This window comes from Oncorhynchus nerka, linkage group LG14 (genome assembly GCF_034236695.1).
Source record: "Oncorhynchus nerka isolate Pitt River linkage group LG14, Oner_Uvic_2.0, whole genome shotgun sequence".
In the NCBI taxonomy this organism is placed as follows: domain Eukaryota; kingdom Metazoa; phylum Chordata; class Actinopteri; order Salmoniformes; family Salmonidae; genus Oncorhynchus; species Oncorhynchus nerka.
The window spans coordinates 7,091,277-7,114,351 of NC_088409.1; the positions used below are offsets into that span (position 1 = coordinate 7,091,277).

The 23,075-nt window shown below is 44.9% G+C and overlaps 1 protein-coding gene across 1 annotated transcript in view; it reads right to left on the reverse strand.

Moving 5' to 3' along the window:
- Positions 1-11,967: 11,967 nt before the first annotated feature.
- Positions 11,968-23,075, reverse strand: part of LOC135574951 (uncharacterized) — a 119,053-nt gene continuing 107,945 nt past the window's right edge. The window contains exon 4 of the mRNA XM_065027076.1: positions 11,968-13,922. Within this exon, the coding sequence (XP_064883148.1) occupies positions 13,045-13,922 (878 nt within the window). The 3' untranslated portion in view covers positions 11,968-13,044. The remainder of the gene's footprint in view (positions 13,923-23,075) is intronic.

Consider the following 23,075-nt stretch of genomic DNA (forward strand, 5'->3'; position numbering starts at 1 on the left):
AACATTATCCTGGTTATATTACTACACTATAATAACCATAAACATTATCCTGGTTATACTACTACACTATAATAACCATAAACATGATCCTGGTTAAACATATTACTACACTATAATAACCATAAACATGATCCTGGTTATATTACTACACTATAATAACCATAAACATGATCCTGGTTGTATTACTACACTATAATAACCATAAACATGATCCTGGTTGTATTACTACACTATAATAACCATAAACATGATCCTGGTTGTATTACTACACTATAATAACCATAAACATGATCCTGGTTGTATTACTAACTATAATAACCATAAACATGATCCTGGTTGTATTACTACACTATAATAACCATAAACATGATCCTGGTTGTATTACTACACTATAATAACCATAAACATGATCCTGGTTGTATTACTACACTATAATAACCATAAACATGATCCTGGTTGTATTACTAAACTGTAATAACCATAAACATGATCCTGGTTGTATTACTACACTATAATAACCATAAACATGATCCTGGTTGTATTACTACACTATAATAACCATAAACATGATCCTGGTTGTATTACTAAACTGTAATAACCATAAACATGATCCTGGTTGTATTACTACACTATAATAACCATAAACATGATCCTGGTTGTATTACTACACTATAATAACCATAAACATGATCCTGGTTATACTACTACACTATAATAACCATAAACATTATCCTGGTTATACTACTACACTATAATAACCATAAACATTATCCTGGTTATACTACTACACTATAATAACCATAAACATGATCCTGGTTGTATTACTACACTATAATAACCATAAACATGATCCTGGTTGTATTACTAAACTGTAATAACCATAAACATGATCCTGGTTATACTACTACACTATAATAACCATAAACATTATCCTGGTTATACTACTACACTATAATAACCATAAACATGATCCTGGTTGTATTACTACACTATAATAACCATAAACATGATCCTGGTTGTATTACTACACTATAATAACCATAAACATGATCCTGGTTGTATTACTACACTATAATAACCATAAACATTATCCTGGTTATACTACTACACTATAATAACCATAAACATGATCCTGGTTGTATTACTACACTATAATAACCATAAACATTATCCTACTACACTATAATAACCATAAACATTATCCTGGTTATACTACTACACTATAATAACCATAAACATGATCCTGGTTGTATTACTACACTATAATAACCATAAACATGATCCTGGTTGTATTACTACACTATAATAACCATAAACATGATCCTGGTTATATTACTACACTATAATAACCATAAACATGATCCTGGTTGTATTACTACACTATAATAACCATAAACATGATCCTGGTTGTATTACTAAACTGTAATAACCATAAACATGATCCTGGTTATACTACTACACTATAATAACCATAAACATGATCCTGGTTGTATTACTACACTATAATAACCATAAACATGATCCTGGTTGTATTACTACACTATAATAACCATAAACATGATCCTGGTTGTATTACTAAACTATAATAACCATAAACATGATCCTGGTTGTATTACTACACTATAATAACCATAAACATGATCCTGGTTGTATTACTACACTATAATAACCATAAACATGATCCTGGTTGTATTACTAGCTCCAACGTTTTCTACGAATCAGCACGGGGGAAAATCTAAATGCAGCCAAGTGGGTTTTAATTACATTTCAAGCAGAACATGGTGTGAATCCCAAATGGCCCCCTATTCCCTATATAAGTGCAGAGTCCTATTGGTCCTGGTCTAAAGTAGTGGACTATTATAGAGAATAGGGTTCCGTGTGGGAAGCGGTCATAGAGAGAGAAGTTCTATCTATTCTAACTTGTATCTAATTTACGCTTCTCATATCTCCTCATCCAACAGAGCATCTGCATATATTGGTGACCTAGTTACTGAGGATAGGATGGGGTAAGAGGACACCCCCCATGTCATGTTTAGGAGCTGTGTGAGGGTAGGATGGGGGTAAGAGGACACCCCCATGTCACGTTTAGGAGCTGTGTGAGGGTAGGATGGGGTAAGAGAGTCCCCCATGTCACGTTTAGGAGCTGTGTGAGGGTAGGATGGGGTAAGAGAGTCCCCCATGTCTTTTTTTATGAGCTGTGTGAGGGTAGGATGGGGGTAAGTTTGGGGTAAGAGCATCCCCCGTGTCATTCTATAGAGCTTTGTGAGGGTAGGATTGGTTGGGGTAAGAGAGGATCCCCCATGTCTTGCTGTGGAGCTGTGTGAGGGTAGGATCGTTTGGGGTAAGAGAGGGTCCCCCGTGTCTTTCTGTGGAGCTGTGTGAGGGTAGGATTGGTTGGGGTAAGAGAGAGGATCCCCCATGTCTTGCTGTGGAGCTGTGTGAGGGTAGGATTGGTTGGGGTAAGAGAGGATCCCCCATGTCTTGCTGTGGAGCTGTGTGAGGGTAGGATTGGTTGGGGTAAGAGAGGGTCCCCCATGTCTTGCTGTGGAGCTGTGTGAGGGTAGGATTGGTTGGGGTAAGAGAGGAGCCACCATGTCTTGCTGTGGACGCTAACCATGAAAAGATCGAACATTGGGACATTTTCAAATTAAAATGCATTTTATACTTAAGCAATAAGGCACGAGGAGGTGTGGTATAGGTTAGACTCAACAATAGACTCCTTAAAACCTCGTTATAAACTGGGTGGTTCGAGCCCTGAATGCTGATTGGCTGACAGCCACGGGTATGACAAAACATTTATTTTTACTGCTCTAATTACATTGGCAACCCGTTTCTAATAGCAACAAGGCACGAGGAGGTGTGGTATATTGTCAATATACCACGGCTAAGGGCTGTTATTACTGTCAGCACGACGCAACGCGGAGTGCCTGGACACAGCCCTTTAGAAGTGGTATATTGGCTATATACCACAAACCCCCGATGTTCCTTATTGCTATTATTAACTGGTAACCAATGTAATGTGTGCCAGTGGCTGTCAGCCAATCAGCATTCAGGGCTCGAACCATGCAGTTTATAAAGAGGTTTAAGGAGTCTATTCTTGAGCTTGTTAATAAATTTGCGTTAATCCAATGATTCAACCCTTTGCACATGGGTGGAGAGGGGAGAATGTATTGCACATGTCTGTTTGTCTCTGCCTGTGTACGTGTGTGTGAGAGAGAGAGAGAGAGAGAGAGAGAGAGAAAGAGAGACACAGAGATAGAGAGAGAGAGAGAGACAGAGAGAGAGAAAGAGAGAGACAGAGACACACACAGAGAGAAAGAGAGAGAGAGAGAGAGAGAGAGAGAGAGAGAGAGAGAGAGAGAGAGACAGACAGAGACACACACAGAGAGAAAGAGAGAGAGAGAGACAGAGAGAGAGAGAGAGAGAGAGAGAGAGAGAGAGAGAGAGAGAGAGAGACACACACAGAGAGAAAGAGAGAGAGAGACACAGAGAGAGAGAGAGAGAGAGAGAGAGAGAGAGAGAGAGAGAGAGAGAGAGAGAGAGAGAGAGAAAGAGGGGTTCGGGGGTGAAGGCTGTCATATACCCATTAAACTGAGACGAACAGCTTAAACACATCCAGGGCTCCAAAAGATTTCCAAGGAAAAACTGGAACTGTGAAAATCAATATAAAGACCCGACCTTCTAATAGAACCTTCTAGAATCTTATTCCGTGTTCTAATAGAACTGTCCCAGGGATCATCAGTCATATTGTATGTATCCACCTTGTGTGAGCGGCAGAGTTGATTTAGATATAACAGCGTGACTGGTGAATAAATAAATAGGTTTTGTTCTGTTGTATTATAAATGACATTGTGTTGATGAGGCAGTAGAGCAACGTTGTGATCAAACTTTCACGGTGGAATTCTGTTTCACAGACAGACAGTCAAGTGTATTACTAGAGAACAGGAGACTGTCTGGCTGTGTGATATGCTGAGGTCAACAGTGTATTACTAGAGGACAGGAGACTGTCTGGCTGTGTGATATGCTGAGGTCAACAGTGAATTACTAGAGGACAGGAAAGGAGACTGTCTGGCTGTGTGATATGCTGAGGTCAACAGTGAATTACTAGAGAACAGGAGACTGTCTGGCTGTGTGATATGCTGAGGTCAACAGTGAATTACTAGAGGACAGGAAAGGAGACTGTCTGGCTGTGTGATATGCTGAGGTCAACAGTGAATTACTAGAGGACAGGACAGGAGACTGTCTGACTGTGTGATATGATGAGGTCAACAGTGTATTACTAGAGGACAGGACAGGAGACTGTCTGCCTGTGTGATATGCTGAGGTCAACAGTGAATTACTAGAGAACAGGACAGGAGACTGTCTGGCTGTGTGATATGCTGAGGTCAACAGTGAATTACTAGAGAACAGGACAGGAGACTGTCTGACTGTGTGATATGCTGAGGTCAACAGTGAATTACTAGAGAACAGGAGACTGTCTGGCTGTGTGATATGCTGAGGTCAACAGTGTATTACTAGAGGACAGGACAGGAGACTGTCTGACTGTGTGATATGATGAGGTCAACAGAGTATTACTAGAGAACAGGACAGGAGACTGTCTGGCTGTGTGATATGCTGAGGTCAACAGTGAATTACTAGAGAACAGGAGACTGTCTGGCTGTGTGATATGCTGAGGTCAACAGTGTATTACTAGAGGACAGGACAGGAGACTGTCTGACTGTGTGATATGATGAGGTCAACAGAGTATTACTAGAGAACAGGACAGGAGACTGTCTGGCTGTGTGATATGCTGAGGTCAACAGTGTATTACTAGAGGACAGGACAGGAGACTGTCTGACTGTGTGATATGCTGAGGTCAACAGTGTATTACTAGAGGACAGGACAGGAGACTGTCTGACTGTGTGATATGATGAGGTCAACAGAGTATTACTAGAGAACAGGACAGGAGACTGTCTGGCTGTGTGATATGCTGAGGTCAACAGTGTATTACTAGAGGACAGGAAACTGTCTGGCTGTGTGATATGCTGAGGTCAACAGTGTATTACTAGAGAACAGGAGACTGTCTGGCTGTGTGATATGCTGAGGTCAACAGTGTATTACTAGAGGACAGGAGACTGTCTGGCTGTGTGATATGATGAGGTCAACAGTGTATTACTAGAGAACAGGACAGGAGACTGTCTGGCTGTGTGATATGCTGAGGTCAACAGTGTATTACTAGAGAACAGGACAGAAGACTGTCTGGCTGTGTGATATGCTGAGGTCAACAGAGTATTACTAGAGAACAGGAGACTGTCTGGCTGTGTGATATGCTGAGGTCAACAGTGTATTACTAGAGGACAGGAGACTGTCTGGCTGTGATATGCTGAGGTCAACAGTGTATTACTAGAGGACAGGACAGGAGACTGTCTGACTGTGTGATATGCTGAGGTCAACAGTGTATTACTAGAGGACAGGACAGGAGACTGTCTGACTGTGTGATATGCTGAGGTCAACAGTGAATTACTAGAGAACAGAACAGGAGACTGTCTGGCTGTGTGATATGCTGAGGTCAACAGTGTATTACTAGAGAACAGAACAGGAGACTGTCTGGCTGTGTGATATGCTGAGGTCAACAGTGTATTACTAGAGAACAGGACAGGAGACTGTCTGGCTGTGTGATATGCTGAGGTCAACAGTGTATTACTAGAGGACAGGAGACTGTCTGGCTGTGTGATATGCTGAGGTCAACAGTGTATTACTAGAGGACAGGAAAGGAGACTGTCTGGCTGTGTGATATGCTGAGGTCAACAGTGTATTACTAGAGAACAGGAGACTGTCTGGCTGTGTGATATGCTGAGGTCAACAGTGTATTACTAGAGAACAGGACAGGATACTGTCTGGCTGTGTGATATGCTGAGGTCAACAGTGTATTACTAGAGAACAGGAGACTGTCTGACTGTGTGATATGCTGAGGTCAACAGTGTATTACTAGAGAACAGGACAGGAGACTGTCTGACTGTGTGATATGCTGAGGTCAACAGTGTATTACTAGAGAACAGGACAGGAGACTGTCTGACTGTGTGATATGCTGAGGTCAACAGTGTATTACTAGAGAACAGGAGACTGTCTGGCTGTGTGATATGCTGAGGTCAACAGTGTATTACTAGAGGACAGGACAGGAGACTGTCTGACTGTGTGATATGCTGAGGTCAACAGTGAATTACTAGAGAACAGGACAGGAGACTGTCTGGCTGTGTGATATGCTGAGGTCAACAGTGAATTACTAGAGGACAGGACAGGAGACTGTCTGGCTGTGTGATATGCTGAGGTCAACAGTGAATTACTAGAGAACAGGACAGGAGACTGTCTGGCTGTGTGATATGCTGAGGTCAACAGTGAATTACTAGAGAACAGGACAGGAGACTGTCTGACTGTGTGATATGCTGAGGTCAACAGTGAATTACTAGAGAACAGGAGACTGTCTGGCTGTGTGATATGCTGAGGTCAACAGTGTATTACTAGAGGACAGGACAGGAGACTGTCTGACTGTGTGATATGATGAGGTCAACAGAGTATTACTAGAGAACAGGACAGGAGACTGTCTGGCTGTGTGATATGCTGAGGTCAACAGTGTATTACTAGAGAACAGGAGACTGTCTGGCTGTGTGATATGCTGAGGTCAACAGTGTATTACTAGAGAACAGGACAGGAGACTGTCTGGCTGTGTGATATGCTGAGGTCAACAGTGTATTACTAGAGGACAGGAGACTGTCTGGCTGTGTGATATGCTGAGGTCAACAGTGTATTACTAGAGGACAGGAAAGGAGACTGTCTGGCTGTGTGATATGCTGAGGTCAACAGTGTATTACTAGAGAACAGGAGACTGTCTGGCTGTGTGATATGCTGAGGTCAACAGTGTATTACTAGAGAACAGGACAGGATACTGTCTGGCTGTGTGATATGCTGAGGTCAACAGTGTATTACTAGAGAACAGGAGACTGTCTGACTGTGTGATATGCTGAGGTCAACAGTGTATTACTAGAGAACAGGACAGGAGACTGTCTGACTGTGTGATATGCTGAGGTCAACAGTGTATTACTAGAGAACAGGACAGGAGACTGTCTGACTGTGTGATATGCTGAGGTCAACAGTGTATTACTAGAGAACAGGAGACTGTCTGGCTGTGTGATATGCTGAGGTCAACAGTGTATTACTAGAGGACAGGACAGGAGACTGTCTGACTGTGTGATATGCTGAGGTCAACAGTGAATTACTAGAGAACAGGACAGGAGACTGTCTGGCTGTGTGATATGCTGAGGTCAACAGTGAATTACTAGAGGACAGGACAGGAGACTGTCTGGCTGTGTGATATGCTGAGGTCAGCAGTGTATTACTAGAGGACAGGACAGGAGACTGTCTGGCTGTGTGATATGCTGAGGTCAACAGTGTATTACTAGAGAACAGGACAGGAGACTGTTTGACTGTGATATGCTGAGGTCAACAGTGTGTATTACTAGAGAACAGGAGACTGTCTGGCTGTGTGATATGCTGAGGTCAACAGTGTATTACTAGAGGACAGGACAGGAGACTGTCTGACTGTGTGATATGATGAGGTCAACAGAGTATTACTAGAGAACAGGACAGGAGACTGTCTGGCTGTGTGATATGCTGAGGTCAACAGTGTATTACTAGAGAACAGGAGACTGTCTGGCTGTGTGATATGCTGAGGTCAACAGTGAATTACTAGAGAACAGGAGACTGTCTGGCTGTGTGATATGCTGAGGTCAACAGTGTATTACTAGAGGACAGGACAGGAGACTGTCTGACTGTGTGATATGATGAGGTCAACAGAGTATTACTAGAGAACAGGACAGGAGACTGTCTGGCTGTGTGATATGCTGAGGTCAACAGTGTATTACTAGAGGACAGGACAGGAGACTGTCTGACTGTGTGATATGCTGAGGTCAACAGTGTATTACTAGAGGACAGGACAGGAGACTGTCTGGCTGTGTGATATGCTGAGGTCAACAGAGTATTACTAGAGAACAGGACAGGAGACTGTCTGGCTGTGTGATATGCTGAGGTCAACAGTGTATTACTAGAGGACAGGAAACTGTCTGGCTGTGTGATATGCTGAGGTCAACAGTGTATTACTAGAGAACAGGAGACTGTCTGGCTGTGTGATATGCTGAGGTCAACAGTGTATTACTAGAGGACAGGAGACTGTCTGGCTGTGTGATATGATGAGGTCAACAGTGTATTACTAGAGAACAGGAAAGGAGACTGTCTGGCTGTGTGATATGCTGAGGTCAACAGTGTATTACTAGAGAACAGGACAGGAGACTGTCTGGCTGTGTGATATGCTGAGGTCAACAGAGTATTACTAGAGAACAGGAGACTGTCTGGCTGTGTGATATGCTGAACAGGTCAACAGTGTATTACTGAGGTCAACAGTGACTAGAGAACAGGAGACTGTCTGGCTGTGTGATATGCTGAGGTCAACAGTGTATTACTAGAGGACAGGACAGGAGACTGTCTGGCTGTGTGATATGCTGAGGTCAACAGTGTATTACTAGAGGACAGGACAGGAGACTGTCTGACTGTGTGATATGCTGAGGTCAACAGTGTATTACTAGAGAACAGTGTCTGACTGTGTGATATGCTGAGGTTGAATTACTAGAGAACAGAACAGGAGACTGTCTGGCTGTGTGATATGCTGAGGTCAACAGTGTATTACTAGAGAACAGGACAGGAGACTGTCTGGCTGTGTGATATGCTGAGGTCAACAGTGTATTACTAGAGAACAGGACAGGAGACTGTCTGGCTGTGTGATATGCTGAGGTCAACAGTGTATTACTAGAGGACAGGAGACTGTCTGGCTGTGTGATATGCTGAGGTCAACAGTGTATTACTAGAGGACAGGAGACTGTCTGGCTGTGTGATATGCTGACAACAGTGTATTACTAGAGAACAGGACAGGAGACTGTCTGGCTGTGTGATATGCTGAGGTCAACAGTGTATTACTAGAGAACAGGACAGGAGACTGTCTGGCTGTGTGATATGCTGAGGTCAACAGTGTATTACTAGAGAACAGGACAGGAGACTGTCTGGCTGTGTGATATGCTGAGGTCAACAGTGTATTACTAGAGAACAGGAGACTGTCTGGCTGTGTGATATGCTGAGGTCAACAGTGTATTACTAGAGAACAGGACAGGAGACTGTCTGACTGTGTGATATGCTGAGGTCAGGTCAACAGTGTATTACTAGAGAACAGGACAGGAGACTGTCTGACTGTGTGATATGCTGAGGTCAACAGTGTATTACTAGAGAACAGGACAGGAGACTGTCTGTGTGTGCTGATATGCTGAGGTCAACAGTGTATTACTAGAGTGTAACAGGACAGGAGACTGTCTGGCTGTGTGATATGCTGAGGTGTATTACTAGAGGACAGGACAGGAGACTGTCTGGCTGTGTGATATGCTGAGGTCAGGTGTACTAGGACAGGACAGAGACTGTCTGACTGTGATATGCTGAGGTCAACAGTGTATTACTAGAGGACAGGACAGGAGACTGTCTGGCTGTGTGATATGCTGAGGTCAACAGTGTATTACTAGAGAACAGGACAGGAGACTGTCTGACTGTGTGATATGCTGAGGTCAACAGTGTATTACTAGAGGACAGGACAGGAGACTGTCTGGCTGTGTGATATGCTGAGGTCAACAGTGTATTACTAGAGGACAGGACAGGAGACTGTCTGGCTGTGTGATATGCTGAGGTCAACAGTGTATTACTAGAGAACAGGAGACTGTCTGGCTGTGTGATATGCTGAGGTCAACAGTGTATTACTAGAGGACAGGAAAGGAGACTGTCTGGCTGTGTGATATGCTGAGGTCAACAGTGTATTACTAGAGAACAGGACAGGAGACTGTCTGGCTGTGTGATATGCTGAGGTCAACAGTGAATTACTAGAGAACAGGAGACTGTCTGGCTGGGTGATATGCTGAGGTCAACAGTGTATTACTAGAGAACAGGACAGGAGACTGTCTGGCTGTGTGATATGCTGAGGTCAACAGTGTATTACTAGAGGACAGGAAAGGAGACTGTCTCTCTGTTTGATATGCTGAGGTCAACAGTGTATTACTAGAGGACAGGAGACTGTCTGGCTGTGTGATATGCTGAGGTCAACAGTGTATTACTAGAGAACAGGACAGGAGACTGTCTGGCTGTGTGATATGCTGAGGTCAACAGTGTATTACTAGAGGACAGGACAGGAGACTGTCTGCCTGTGTGATATGCTGAGGTCAACAGTGAATTACTAGAGAACAGAACAGGAGACTGTCTGGCTGTGTGATATGCTGAAGTCAACAGGGAATTACTAGAGGACAGGAAAGGAGACTGTCTCTCTGTTTGATATGCTGAGGTCAACAGTGTATTACTAGAGGACAGGACAGGAGACTGTCTGGCTGTGTGATATGCTGAGGTCAACAGTGTATTACTAGAGAACAGGAGACTGTCTGGCTGTGTGATATGCTGAGGTCAACAGTGTATTACTAGAGGACAGGACAGGAGACTGTCTGGCTGTGTGATATGCTGAGGTCAACAGTGTATTACTAGAGGACAGGACAGGAGACTGTCTGGCTGTGTGATATGCTGAGGTCAACAGTGTATTACTAGAGAACAGGACAGGAGACTGTCTGACTGTGTGATATGCTGAGGTCAACAGTGTATTACTAGAGAACAGGAGACTGTCTGGCTGTGTGATATGCTGAGGTCAACAGTGTATTACTAGAGAACAGGAGACTGTCTGGCTGTGTAATATGCTGAGGTCAACAGTGTATTACTAGAGAACAGGACAGGAGACTGTCTGACTGTGATATGCTGAGGTCAACAGTGTATTACTAGAGGACAGGACAGGAGACTGTCTCTCTGTGTGATATGCTGAGGTCAACAGTGTATTACTAGAGAACAGGACAGGAGACTGTCTGACTGTGTGATATGCTGAGGTCAACAGTGTATTACTAGAGGACAGGACAGGAAACTGTCTGGCTGTGTGATATGCTGAGGTCAACAGTGTATTACTAGAGAACAGGACAGGAGACTGTCTGACTGTGATATGCTGAGGTCAACAGTGTATTACTAGAGGACAGGACAGGAGACTGTCTGGCTGTGATATGCTGAGGTCAACAGTGTATTACTAGAGGACAGGACAGGAGACTGTCTGGCTGTGTGATATGCTGAGGTCAACAGTGTATTACTAGAGAACAGGAGACTGTCTGGCTGTGTGATATGCTGAGGTCAACAGTGTATTACTAGAGGACAGGAGACTGTCTGGCTGTGTGATATGCTGAGGTCAACAGTGTATTACTAGAGAACAGGACAGGAGACTGTCTGGCTGTGTGATATGCTGAGGTCAACAGTGTATTACTAGAGGACAGGACAGGAGACTGTCTGCCTGTGTGATATGCTGAGGTCAACAGTGAATTACTAGAGAACAGAACAGGAGACTGTCTGGCTGTGTGATATGCTGAGGTCAACAGTGAATTACTAGAGGACAGGACAGGAGACTGTCTCTCTGTTTGATATGCTGAGGTCAACAGTGTATTACTAGAGGACAGGACAGGAGACTGTCTGCCTGTGTGATATGCTGAGGTCAACAGTGTATTACTAGAGGACAGGACAGGAGACTGTCTGGCTGTGTGAGGGCCTTTGATGACATTGGACTTCCCAACTCGAAACTGCCTGACGACCTCTAGAGCATCTTCAACTGCTCCTGTGGGAAGATAACATTTTCCTGATTACACATAGTGGTGACATCATAGTGGTGACATCATAGTGGTGCATCATAGTGGTGACATCATAGTGGTGACAATGACCTGTCATGGAGCAACTGCAGAAGAACAATCAAAGCTACTCAGAGGAAGGAGTGTTGTATAAAAGCTACTGTAATGGTTTTCTGGGGAAAGAGAGGCGGACCAAAATGCAGCGTGGTTAGTTTTGTGCATCTTTAATAAAGATGAAAGTACAACAATCTACAAAACAAGAACCGTGAAAAAACCAAACCAGTCCTATCTGGTGCCACAAACACAAAGACAGGAACAATCACCCACAAAACCCAACACAAAACAGTCCTATCTGGTGCCACAAACACAGGAACAATCACCCACAAAACCCAACACAAAACAGTCCTATCTGGTGCCACAAACACAAAGACAGGAACGATCACCCACAAAACCCAACACAAAACAGGCTACCTAAATATGGTTCCCAATCAGAGACAATGACTAACACCTGCCCCTGATTGAGAACCATATCAGGCCAAACATAGAAATAGACAAACCAGACACACAACATAGAATGCCCACCCAGCTCACGTCCTGACCAACACTAAATCAAGGAAAACACATATGAACGATGGTCAGAACGTGACAGAACCCCCCCCCCCCCCAAAGTGCGGACTCCGAACGCACAACCTAAACCTATAGGGGAGGGTCTGGGTGGGCATCTGTCCGCGGTGGCGGCTCTGGCGCTGGACGTGGACCCCACTCCATAATTGTCTTAGTCCACCTCCTTAGCGTCCCTTGAGTGGCGACCCTCGCCGCTAACCTTGGCCTAGGAAACCTAACAACGGGCCCCACTGGACTGAGGGGCAGCTCCGGACTGAGGGGTAGCTCGGGACTGAGGGGTAGCTCGGGACTGAGGGGAAGCTCGGGAAGGTTGATAAATCTAGCAGATCCTGGCTGGCTGGTGGTTCTGGCAGATCCTGGCTGACTGGCGGTTCTGGCAGATCCTGGCTGAATGGCGGATCTGGAAGATCCTGGCAGACTGGCGGATCCTGGCAGACTGGCAGTTCTGGCAGATCCTGGCTGACTGGCGGATCCTGGCAGACTGACGGCACTGGCAGATCCTGGCTGACTGGCAGATCCTGGCTGAATGGCGGATCCTGGCTGACTGGCAGCTCTGGCAGATCCTGGCTGACTGGCGGATCCAGGCAGACTGACAGCTCTGGCAGATCCTGGCTGACTGGCGGATCCTGGCTGATTGGCGGATCCTGGCTGACTGGCAGCTCTAACTGATCCTGGCAGACTGGCGGCACCTGGCTGACTGGTGGCACTGGCGGCTCCTGGCTGACTGGCGGCTCCTGGCTGACTGGCGGCGCTGGGCAGACTGGCGGCACCGGCAGCGCTGGGAGGAAGGCTCTGGCAGCGCCGGACAGGCGGGAGCACCTGTGTTGATGGGACGGAGAAACTGCCTGGTGCGGGGAGCCGGCACTGGTGGTACCGGGCCACGTACCTCCGGGTGAGTGCAAGGAACAGGACACACCGGGTTGTGAAGGTGTACTGGAGACCTGGTGTGTATAGCCGGCATCAAATCCCCCGGAACTCCAACACACGTTTCAGGCTGAGTACGAGGAACTGACACGGGTGGCATCGGACAGCTAACACGCTCCTCAGGGCGAATGCCGTGCATACTATGCCAAACCAACAGCTTTCTCTCTACTCTGTCCAATACATCCTCAACACTCTCAGACTCAGCACTCAGCTTCGCCGACAGCTCCAATTCCATCCATGGCTCCTTACGGTAAACAGGGGGAGTTGGCTCAGGTCTGACTCCTGACTCTGCCACACTCTCCCTGTGCCTCCCCCCCCAAGAAATGTTTGGCTTCCAGCCGCTCTGCCGTGCTAGCTCCTCATAATGCCGCCTCTCTGCTTTCGCTGCCTCCAGCTCGGCTTTGGGGCGGCAATATTCCCCTGGCTCTGCCCAGGGTCCTTTCCCGTCAAGGATCTCCTCCCAAGTCCATCTCTCCAAATAGTGCAGCCTCTCCCACTGCTGCTGCTGTTGCTCCTGCTGCACCTGTCGCTTCTCCTGCTGCTGCTGTTGCTGCTGCCTCTGTTTACCACGCCGCTTGGTCCTTGGTTGGTGGGTGATTCTGTAAGGGTTTTCTTCTGGGGAAAGAGAGGCGGACCAAAATGCAGCGTGGTTAGTTTTGTACATCTTTAATAAAGATGAAAGTGCAACAATCTACAAAACAAGAAACGTGAAAAAAACTAAACCAGTCCTATCTGGTGCCACAAACACAAAGACAGGAACAATCACCCACAAAACCCAACACAAAACAGTCCTATCTGGTGCCACAAACACAAAGACAGGAACAATCACCCACAAAACCCAACACAAAACAGGCTACCTAAATATGGTTCCCAATCAGAGACAATGACTAACACCTGCCTCTGATTGAGAACCATATCAGGCCAAACATAGAAATAGACAAACCAGACACACAACATAGAATACCCACCCAGCTCACGTCCTGACCAACACTAAAACAAGGAAAACACATACGAACGATGGTCAGAACGTGACAGAACCCCCCGAAGGTGTTGTATAAAGCTACTCAGAGGAAGCAGGGGAAGGAGTGTTGTATAAAGCTACTCAGAGGAATGAGGGGAAGGAGGTCTGTATAAAGCTACTCAGAGGAAGGAGGGGAAGGAGGTCTGTATAAAGCTACTCAGAGGAATGAGGGGAAGGAGTGTTGTATAAAGCTACTCAGAGGAAGGAGTGTTGTATAAAGCTACTCAGAGGAAGGAGTGTTGTATAAAGCTACTCAGAGGAATGAGGGGAAGGAGTGTTGTATAAAGCTACTCAGAGGAAGGAGTGTTGTATAAAGCTACTCAGAGGAATGAGTGTTGTATAAAGCTACTCAGAGGAAGGAGTGTTGTATAAAGCTACTCAGAGGAAGGAGTGTTGTATAAAGCTACTCAGAGGAAGGAGTGTTGTATAAAGCTACTCAGAGGAACGAGGGGAAGGAGGTCTGTATAAAGCTACTCAGAGGAAGGAGTGTTGTATAAAGCTACTCAGGGGAAGGAGTGTTGTATAAAGCTACTCAGAGGAAGGAGGGGAAGGAGGTCTGTATAAAGGGACTACAACAGATGACTGAATATGAACCACTAAACCCTACGGACCCTAAATTCCCACAATCCATCTTGGTGATATTTATACATGTGAGCCGGGCTTTTATTAGACACACCTTAAAACGCTCTACAACATCCCTGGGAGATTCAGTCACACCCCTCACCGGGTGGGTTAGTGCTAAAACAATGTCATATCTGAATTCCCACATCTAATACGCACCTTGAAACGCTCTACAACATCCCTGGGAGATTCAGTCACACCACCCACCGGGTGGGTTAGTACTAAAACAATGACGTCATATCTGAATTCCCACATCTAATACGCACCTTGACCGTTAAGGCTCTGGTCTGGGAACGTTTACACTACAGGAAACAGTCTAAACACCCTCGGTTATGTCCTTTCCTGCTTGGCTGAGTAATGGATTAGTCAACCCCTTAACCTCTGACCCCTGACCTCTATAGGCCCTTACCCTGTACGACGGGGACCCTACTCCAAGCAGAGAGGGGTCAGAGGCCTGACTGGAGCTGGAGGACTCTGATGACTACAATGATGCGTCACAAATGGCACCCTTTCCCACTTTATAGTGCACTACTTTTAACCTGAGCCATAAGTGTCCTGGTCTAAAGTAGTGCACTATATAGGGAATAGGGTGCTATTTGGGATTGAGTCTATCTACTCCCATCTATCTACTCCCACTGCTATTATACAAAAAATCTAATAGTGCTTATCGTTTAACTCTTTATGCATGCATACAGCACACACACACACACACACACACACACACACACGCACGCACGCACGCACGCACACACACACACACACACACACACACACACACACACACACACACACACACACACACCCCGGGCCGAAAGCCCTGTGAGAATTCAGTGTTACTGATGGTACAGGAAATATTTCCCTATTTGCCCAATAAGCATGCAAAAGTTTTCACCTTTCTGTCTCAGAAGGTTAAGGGTGTTTCAGGTCAGGGGAAATGACCCGAGGAGATTGCATGCTTAGCAAATCCATATAGTGATCCACAATATGTTATTGTTAATGTGTTCTGTCTGTCTGTCTGTCTGTCTGTCTGTCTGTCTGTCTGTCTGTCTGTCTGTCTGTCTGTGTCTGTCTGAGTACCTTCCTGTTCAGTCTGTCTGTCTGTCTGTCTGTGTCTGTCTGTCTGTCTGTTTTTCTGTCTGTTTTTCTGTCTGTCTTCTGTCTGTCTGTCTGTCTGTCTGTCTGTCTGTCTGTCTGTCTGTCTGTCTGTGTACCTTCCTGTTCAGTCAGTCTGTCTGTCTGTCTGTCTGTCTGTGTACCTTCCTGTTCAGTCTGTCTGTCTGTCTGTCTGTCTGTCTGTCTGTCTGTCTGTCTGTCTGTCTGTCTGTCTGTCTTCTGTTCTGTCTCTGTCTCTGTCTGTCTGTCTGTCTGTCTGTCTGTCTGTCTGTCTGTCTGTCTGTCTGTCTGTCTGTCTTCTGTCTGTCTGTCTGTCTGTCTGTCTGTCTGTCTGTCTGTCTGTCTGTCTGTCTGTCTGTCTGTCTGTCTGTCTGTCTGTCTGTCCTGTCTGTCTGTCTGTCTGTCTTCCTGTCTGTCTGTCTGTCTGTCTGTCTGTCTGTCTGTCTGTCTGTCTGTCTGTCTGTCTGTCTGTCTGTCTGTCTGTCTGTCTGTCTGTCTGTCTGTCTGTCTGTCTGTCTGTCTGTCTGTCTGTCTGTCTGTCTGTCTGTGTACCTTCCTGTTCAGTCTGTCTGTCTGTCTGTCTGTCTGTCTGTCTGTCTGTCTGTCTGTCTGTCTGTACCTTCTGTCTGTCTGTCTGTCTGTCTGTCTGTCTGTCTGTCTGTCTGTCTGTCTGTCTGTCTGTCTGTCTGTCTGTGTACCTTCCTGTTCAGTCTGTCTGTCTGTCTGTCTGTCTGTCTGTCTGTCTGTCTGTCTGTCTGTCTGTCTGTCTGTCTGTCTGTCTGTCTGTCTGTCTGTCTGTCTGTCTGTCTGTCTGTCTGTCTGTCTGTGTCTGTCTGAGTACCTTCCTGTTCAGTCTGTCTGTCTGTCTGTCTGTGTCTGTCTGTCTGTCTGTTTTTCTGTCTTTTTTTCTGTCTGTCTGTCTGTCTGTCTGTCTGTCTGTCTGTCTGTCTGTCTGTCTGTCTGTCTGTCTGTCTGTCTACCTTCCTGTTCAGTCAGTCTGTCTGTCTGTCTGTCTGTCTGTGTACCTTCCTGTTCAGTCTGTCTGTCTGTCTGTCTGTCTGTCTGTCTGTCTGTCTGTCTGTCTGTCTGTCTGTCTGTCTGTCTGTCTGTCTGTCTGTCTGTCTGTCTGTCTGTCTGTCTGTCTGTCTGTCTGTCTGAGTACCTTCCTGTTCAGTGTGTCTGTCTCCCATCAAGTTGTCAGACTGTTCCCCTGTCTGCATCCCCCCCATTTCCACCACCCTTGACCCCCGTTCTATTAGAACCTGTCAGGGTCAGAGGGGACTTTCAAAAAGGTCAAGGGTCGTCTGACTTGTGAGGTGACACTGAACACCCCACAGCTGTGAGTGAGCAGTAAGATTTTACACACATCGTGTAACATGCCTTGTCAGGCTTCATGTAAAGCTCTGATGTAGGATATTAATTACCCATCTCCTCCTCTGACAGCAGTACGGTAGTATTTCTACTGTCTTAATGTAAAGCTCTGATATAGGATATTCATTACCCATCTCCTCCTCTGACAGCAGTACGGTAGTATTTCTACTGTCTTTAATGTAAAGCTCTGATATAGGAAATTCATTACCCATCTCCTCCTCTGACAGCAGTACGGTAGTATTTCTACTGTCTTTAATGTAAAGCTCTGATATAGGATATTCATTACCCATCTCCTCCTCTGACAGCAGTACGGTAGTATTTCTACTGTCTTTAATGTAAAGCTCTGATATAGGATATTCATTACCCATCTCCTCCTCTGACAGCAGTACGGTAGTATTTCTACTGTCTTTAATGTAAAGCTCTGATATAGGAAATTCATTACCCATCTCCTCCTCTGACAGCAGTACGGTAGTATTTCTACTGTCTTTAATGTAAAGCTCTGATATAGGATATTCATTACCCATCTCCTCCTCTGACAGCAGTACGGTAGTATTTCTACTGTCTTCTAGTATTTCTGTAGTCGTTCTCAAGATCCAATGCTGCTGTGAGCTACCTGCCCCCCCCCCCACCTCCCTGCAGTACTTCCTGCCTGTGAGCTAACTACCCCCCACCTCCCTGCAGTACTTCCTGCCTGTGAGCTAACTACCCCCCCCACCTCCCTGCAGTACTTCCTGCCTGTGAGCTAACTACCCCCCCTCCCTCCCTGCAGTACTTCCTGCCTGTGAGCTAACCTCTCCACCAACCTCCATTCTCTCCCCAATACTGCCGTCTGCTACTAGCCCTGACCTTCCTCCCAGCCTATCACAGTCTGCTGTGCCTGTTGAATACCGTGACGTCGTACTCTTTTCCTACGGTACGTTTGTCTGGCCTTCCCACCGCCTCACCCCCTCCAGAGGGCTACACCCAGCAATCTCCTGTCCCGAACAGGCTTTAAACCAACACCCAGCCTTGTTAAAAATACAACGTCTTTGCTACAGTGCTGCTCCAAGGCAGAACATAAACATGAAGCTAAAGAAAACCAAAAGCTAAAACAAACCCTGTTCCTCCTGATAAAACACAACACAAACCCTGTTCCTCCTGATAAAACACAACACAAACCCTGTTCCTCTTGATAAAACACAACACAAACCCTGCTCCTCCTGATAAAACACAACACAAACCCTGCTCCTCCTGATAAAACACAACACAAACCCTGTTCCTTCTGATAAAACACAACACAAACCCTGTTCCTTCTGATAAAACACAACACAAACCCTGTTCCTTCTGATAAAACACAACACAAACCCTGTTCCTCCTGATAAAACACAACACAAACCCTGTTCCTTCTGATAAAACACAACACAAACCCTGCTCCTCCTGATAAAACACAACACAAACCCTGCTCCTCCTGATAAAACACAACACAAACCCTGCTCCTCCTGATAAAACACAACACAAACCCTGCTCCTTCTGATAAAACACAACACAAACCCTGCTCCTCCTGATAAAACACAACACAAACCCTGTCCTCCTGATAAAACACAACACAAACCCTGTTCCTCCTTCAGTATTTGTATTTATTATGGATCCCCATTAGTTCCTGCCAAAGCAGCAGCTACTCTTCCTGGGGTCCAGCAAAATGAAGGCAGTTTATGCAATTTTAAAACCATTACAATACATTCACAACACACTGTGTGCCCTCTGGCCCCTACTCCACCATTACCACATATCTACAGTACTACATCCATGTGTATGTATAGTGCGTACGTTATCTGCCTTGTTGATAGTGCTGTTAAGAAGGTAGAAACTAGGGCCTGTAGGACATGCCTTGTTGATAGTGTTATTAAGAAGGTAGAAACTAGGGCCTGTAGGATCTGCCTTGTTGATAGTGCTGTTGAGAAGGTAGAAACTAGGGCCTGTAGGACATGCCTTGTTGATAGTGCTGTTGAGAAGGTAGAAATTAGGGCCTGTAGGACATGCCTTGTTGATAGTGCTGTTGAGAAGGTAGAAACTAGGGCCTGTAGGACATGCCTTGTTGATAGTGCTGTTAAGAAGGTAGAAACTAGGGCCTGTAGGACCTGCCTTGTTGATAGTGCTGTTAAGAAGGTAGAAACTAGGGCCTGTAGGACCTGCCTTGTTGATAGTGTTATTAAGAAGGTAGAAACTAGGGCCTGTAGGGCCTGCCTTGTTGATAGTGTTGTTAAGAAGGTAGAAACTAGGGCCTGTAGGACCTGCCTTGTTGATAGTGCTGTTAAGAAGGTAGAAACTAGGGCCTGTAGGACCTGCCTTGTTGATAGTGTTGTTAAGAAGGTAGAAACTAGGGCCTGTAGGACCTGCCTTGTTGATAGAGTTGTTAAGAAGGTAGAAACTAGGGCCTGTAGGACCTGCCTTGTTGATAGAGTTGTTAAGAAGGCAGGGCATCGTTTTATTATAGCCAGACTTCTCCCCATCTTAGCTACTACTGCATCAATATGATTTGACCATGACAGGTTACAATCTAGTGTTACTCCAAGCAGTTTAGTATGATTAAACACTAGACAAACCCTGCTACTCCTTCAGTGTGATTAAACACTAGACAAACCCTGCTACTCCTTCAGTGTGATTAAACACTAGACAAACCCTGCTACTCCTTCAGTATGATTAAACACTAGACAAACCCTGCTACTCCTTCATTATTAGTAAACACTAGACAAACCCTGCTACTCCTTCAGTGTGATTAAACACTAGACAAACCCTGTTACTCCTTCAGTGTGATTAAACACTAGACAAACCCTGCTACTCCTTCAGTGTGATTAAACACTAGACAAACCCTGCTACTCCTTCAGTGTGATTAAACACTAGACAAACCCTGCTACTCCTTCAGTATTATTAAACAGTAGACAAACCCTGCTACTCCTTCAGTATTATTAAACACTAGACAAACCCTGCTACTCCTTCAGTATGATTAAACACTAGACAAACCCTGCTACTCCTTCAGTATTATTAAACACTAGACAAACCCTGCTACTCCTTCAGTATTAGTAAAGACTAGACAAACCCTGCTACTCCTTCAGTGTGATTAAACACTAGACAAACCCTGCTACTCCTTCAGTATGATTAAACACTAGACAAACTCTGCTACTCCTTCAGTATTATTAAACACTAGACAAACCCTGCTACTCCTTCAGTATTAGTTAAAGACTAGACAAACCCTGCTACTCCTTCAGTGTGATTAAACACTAGACAAACCCTGCTACTCCTTCAGTAGGATTAAACACTAGACAAACCCTGCTACTCCTTCAGTATGATTAAACACTAGACAAACCCTGCTACTCCTTCAGTGTGATTAAACACTAGACAAACCCTGCTACTCCTTCAGTATGATTAAACACTAGACAAACTCTGCTACTCCTTCAGTATGATTAAACACTAGACAAACTCTGCTACTCCTTCAGTATTAGTAAACACTAGACAAACCCTGCTACTCCTTCAGTGTGATTAAACACTAGACAAACCCTGCTACTCCTTCAGTGTGATTAAACACTAGACAAACCCTGCTACTCCTTCAGTATGATTAAACACTAGACAAACCCTGCTACTCCTTCAGTATGATTAAACACTAGACAAACCCTGCTACTCCTTCAGTGTGATTAAACACTAGACAAACCCTGCTACTCCTTCAGTGTGATTAAACACTAGACAAACCCTGCTACTCCTTCAGTGTGATTAAACACTAGACAAACCCTGCTACTCCTTCAGTATTATTAAACAGTAGACAAACCCTGCTACTCCTTCAGTATTATTAAACACTAGACAAACCCTGCTACTCCTTCAGTATGATTAAACACTAGACAAACCCTGCTACTCCTTCAGTATTATTAAACACTAGACAAACCCTGCTACTCCTTCAGTATTAGTAAAGACTAGACAAACCCTGCTACTCCTTCAGTGTGATTAAACACTAGACAAACCCTGCTACTCCTTCAGTATTAGTAAACACTAGACAAACCCTGCTACTCCTTCAGTGTGATTAAACACTAGACAAACCCTGCTACTCCTTCAGTATGATTAAACACTAGACAAACCCTGCTACTCCTTCAGTAGGATTAAACACTAGACAAACCCTGCTACTCCTTCAGTGTGATTAAACACTAGACAAACCCTGCTACTCCTTCAGTATGATTAAACACTAGACAAACTCTGCTACTCCTTCAGTATGATTAAACACTAGACAAACCCTGCTACTCCTTCAGTATGATTAAACACTAGACAAACCCTGCTAAGTATGATTAAACACTAGACAAACCCTGCTACTCCTTCAGTATGATTAAACACTAGACAAACCCTGCTACTCCTTCAGTATGATTAAACACTAGACAAACCCTGCTACTCCTTCAGTATGATTAAACACTAGACAAACTCTGCTACTCCTTCAGTATTAGTAAACACTAGACAAACCCTGCTACTCCTTCAGTGTGATTAAACACTAGACAAACCCTGCTACTCCTTCAGTGTGATTAAACACTAGACAAACCCTGCTACTCCTTCAGTATGATTAAACACTAGACAAACCCTGCTACTCCTTCAGTATGATTAAACACTAGACAAACCCTGCTACTCCTTCAGTATGATTAAACACTAGACAAACCCTGCTACTCCTTCAGTATGATTAAACACTAGACAAACCCTGCTACTCCTTCAGTGTGATTAAACACTAGACAAACCCTGCTACTCCTTCAGTATGATTAAACACTAGACAAACCCTGCTACTCCTTCAGTATGATTAAACACTAGACAAACCCTGCTACTCCTTCAGTATGATTAAACACTAGACAAACCCTGCTACTCCTTCAGTATGATTAAACACTAGACAAACCCTGCTACTCCTTCAGTGTGATTAAACACTAGACAAACCCTGCTACTCCTTCAGTATGATTAAACACTAGACAAACCCTGCTACTCCTTCAGTATGATTAAACACTAGACAAACCCTGCTACTCCTTCAGTATGATTAAACACTAGACAAACCCTGCTACTCCTTCAGTGTGATTAAACACTAGACAAACCCTGCTACTCCTTCAGTATGATTAAACACTAGACAAACCCTGCTACTCCTTCAGTAGGATTAAACACTAGACAAACCCTGCTACTCCTTCAGTATGATTAAACACTAGACAAACCCTGCTACTCCTTCAGTGTGATTAAACACTAGACAAACCCTGCTACTCCTTCAGTATGATTAAACACTAGACAAACCCTGCTACTCCTTCAGTATGATTAAACACTAGACAAACCCTGCTACTCCTTCAGTATTATTAAACACTAGACAAACCCTGCTACTCCTTCAGTGTGATTAAACACTAGACAAACCCTGCTACTCCTTCAGTGTGATTAAACACTAGACAAACCCTGCTACTCCTTCAGTATGATTAAACACTAGACAAACCCTGCTACTCCTTCAGTATGATTAAACACTAGACAAACCCTGCTACTCCTTCAGTGTGATTAAACACTAGACAAACCCTGCTACTCCTTCAGTGTGATTAAACACTAGACAAACCCTGCTACTCCTTCAGTGTGATTAAACACTAGACAAACCCTGCTACTCCTTCAGTATTATTAAA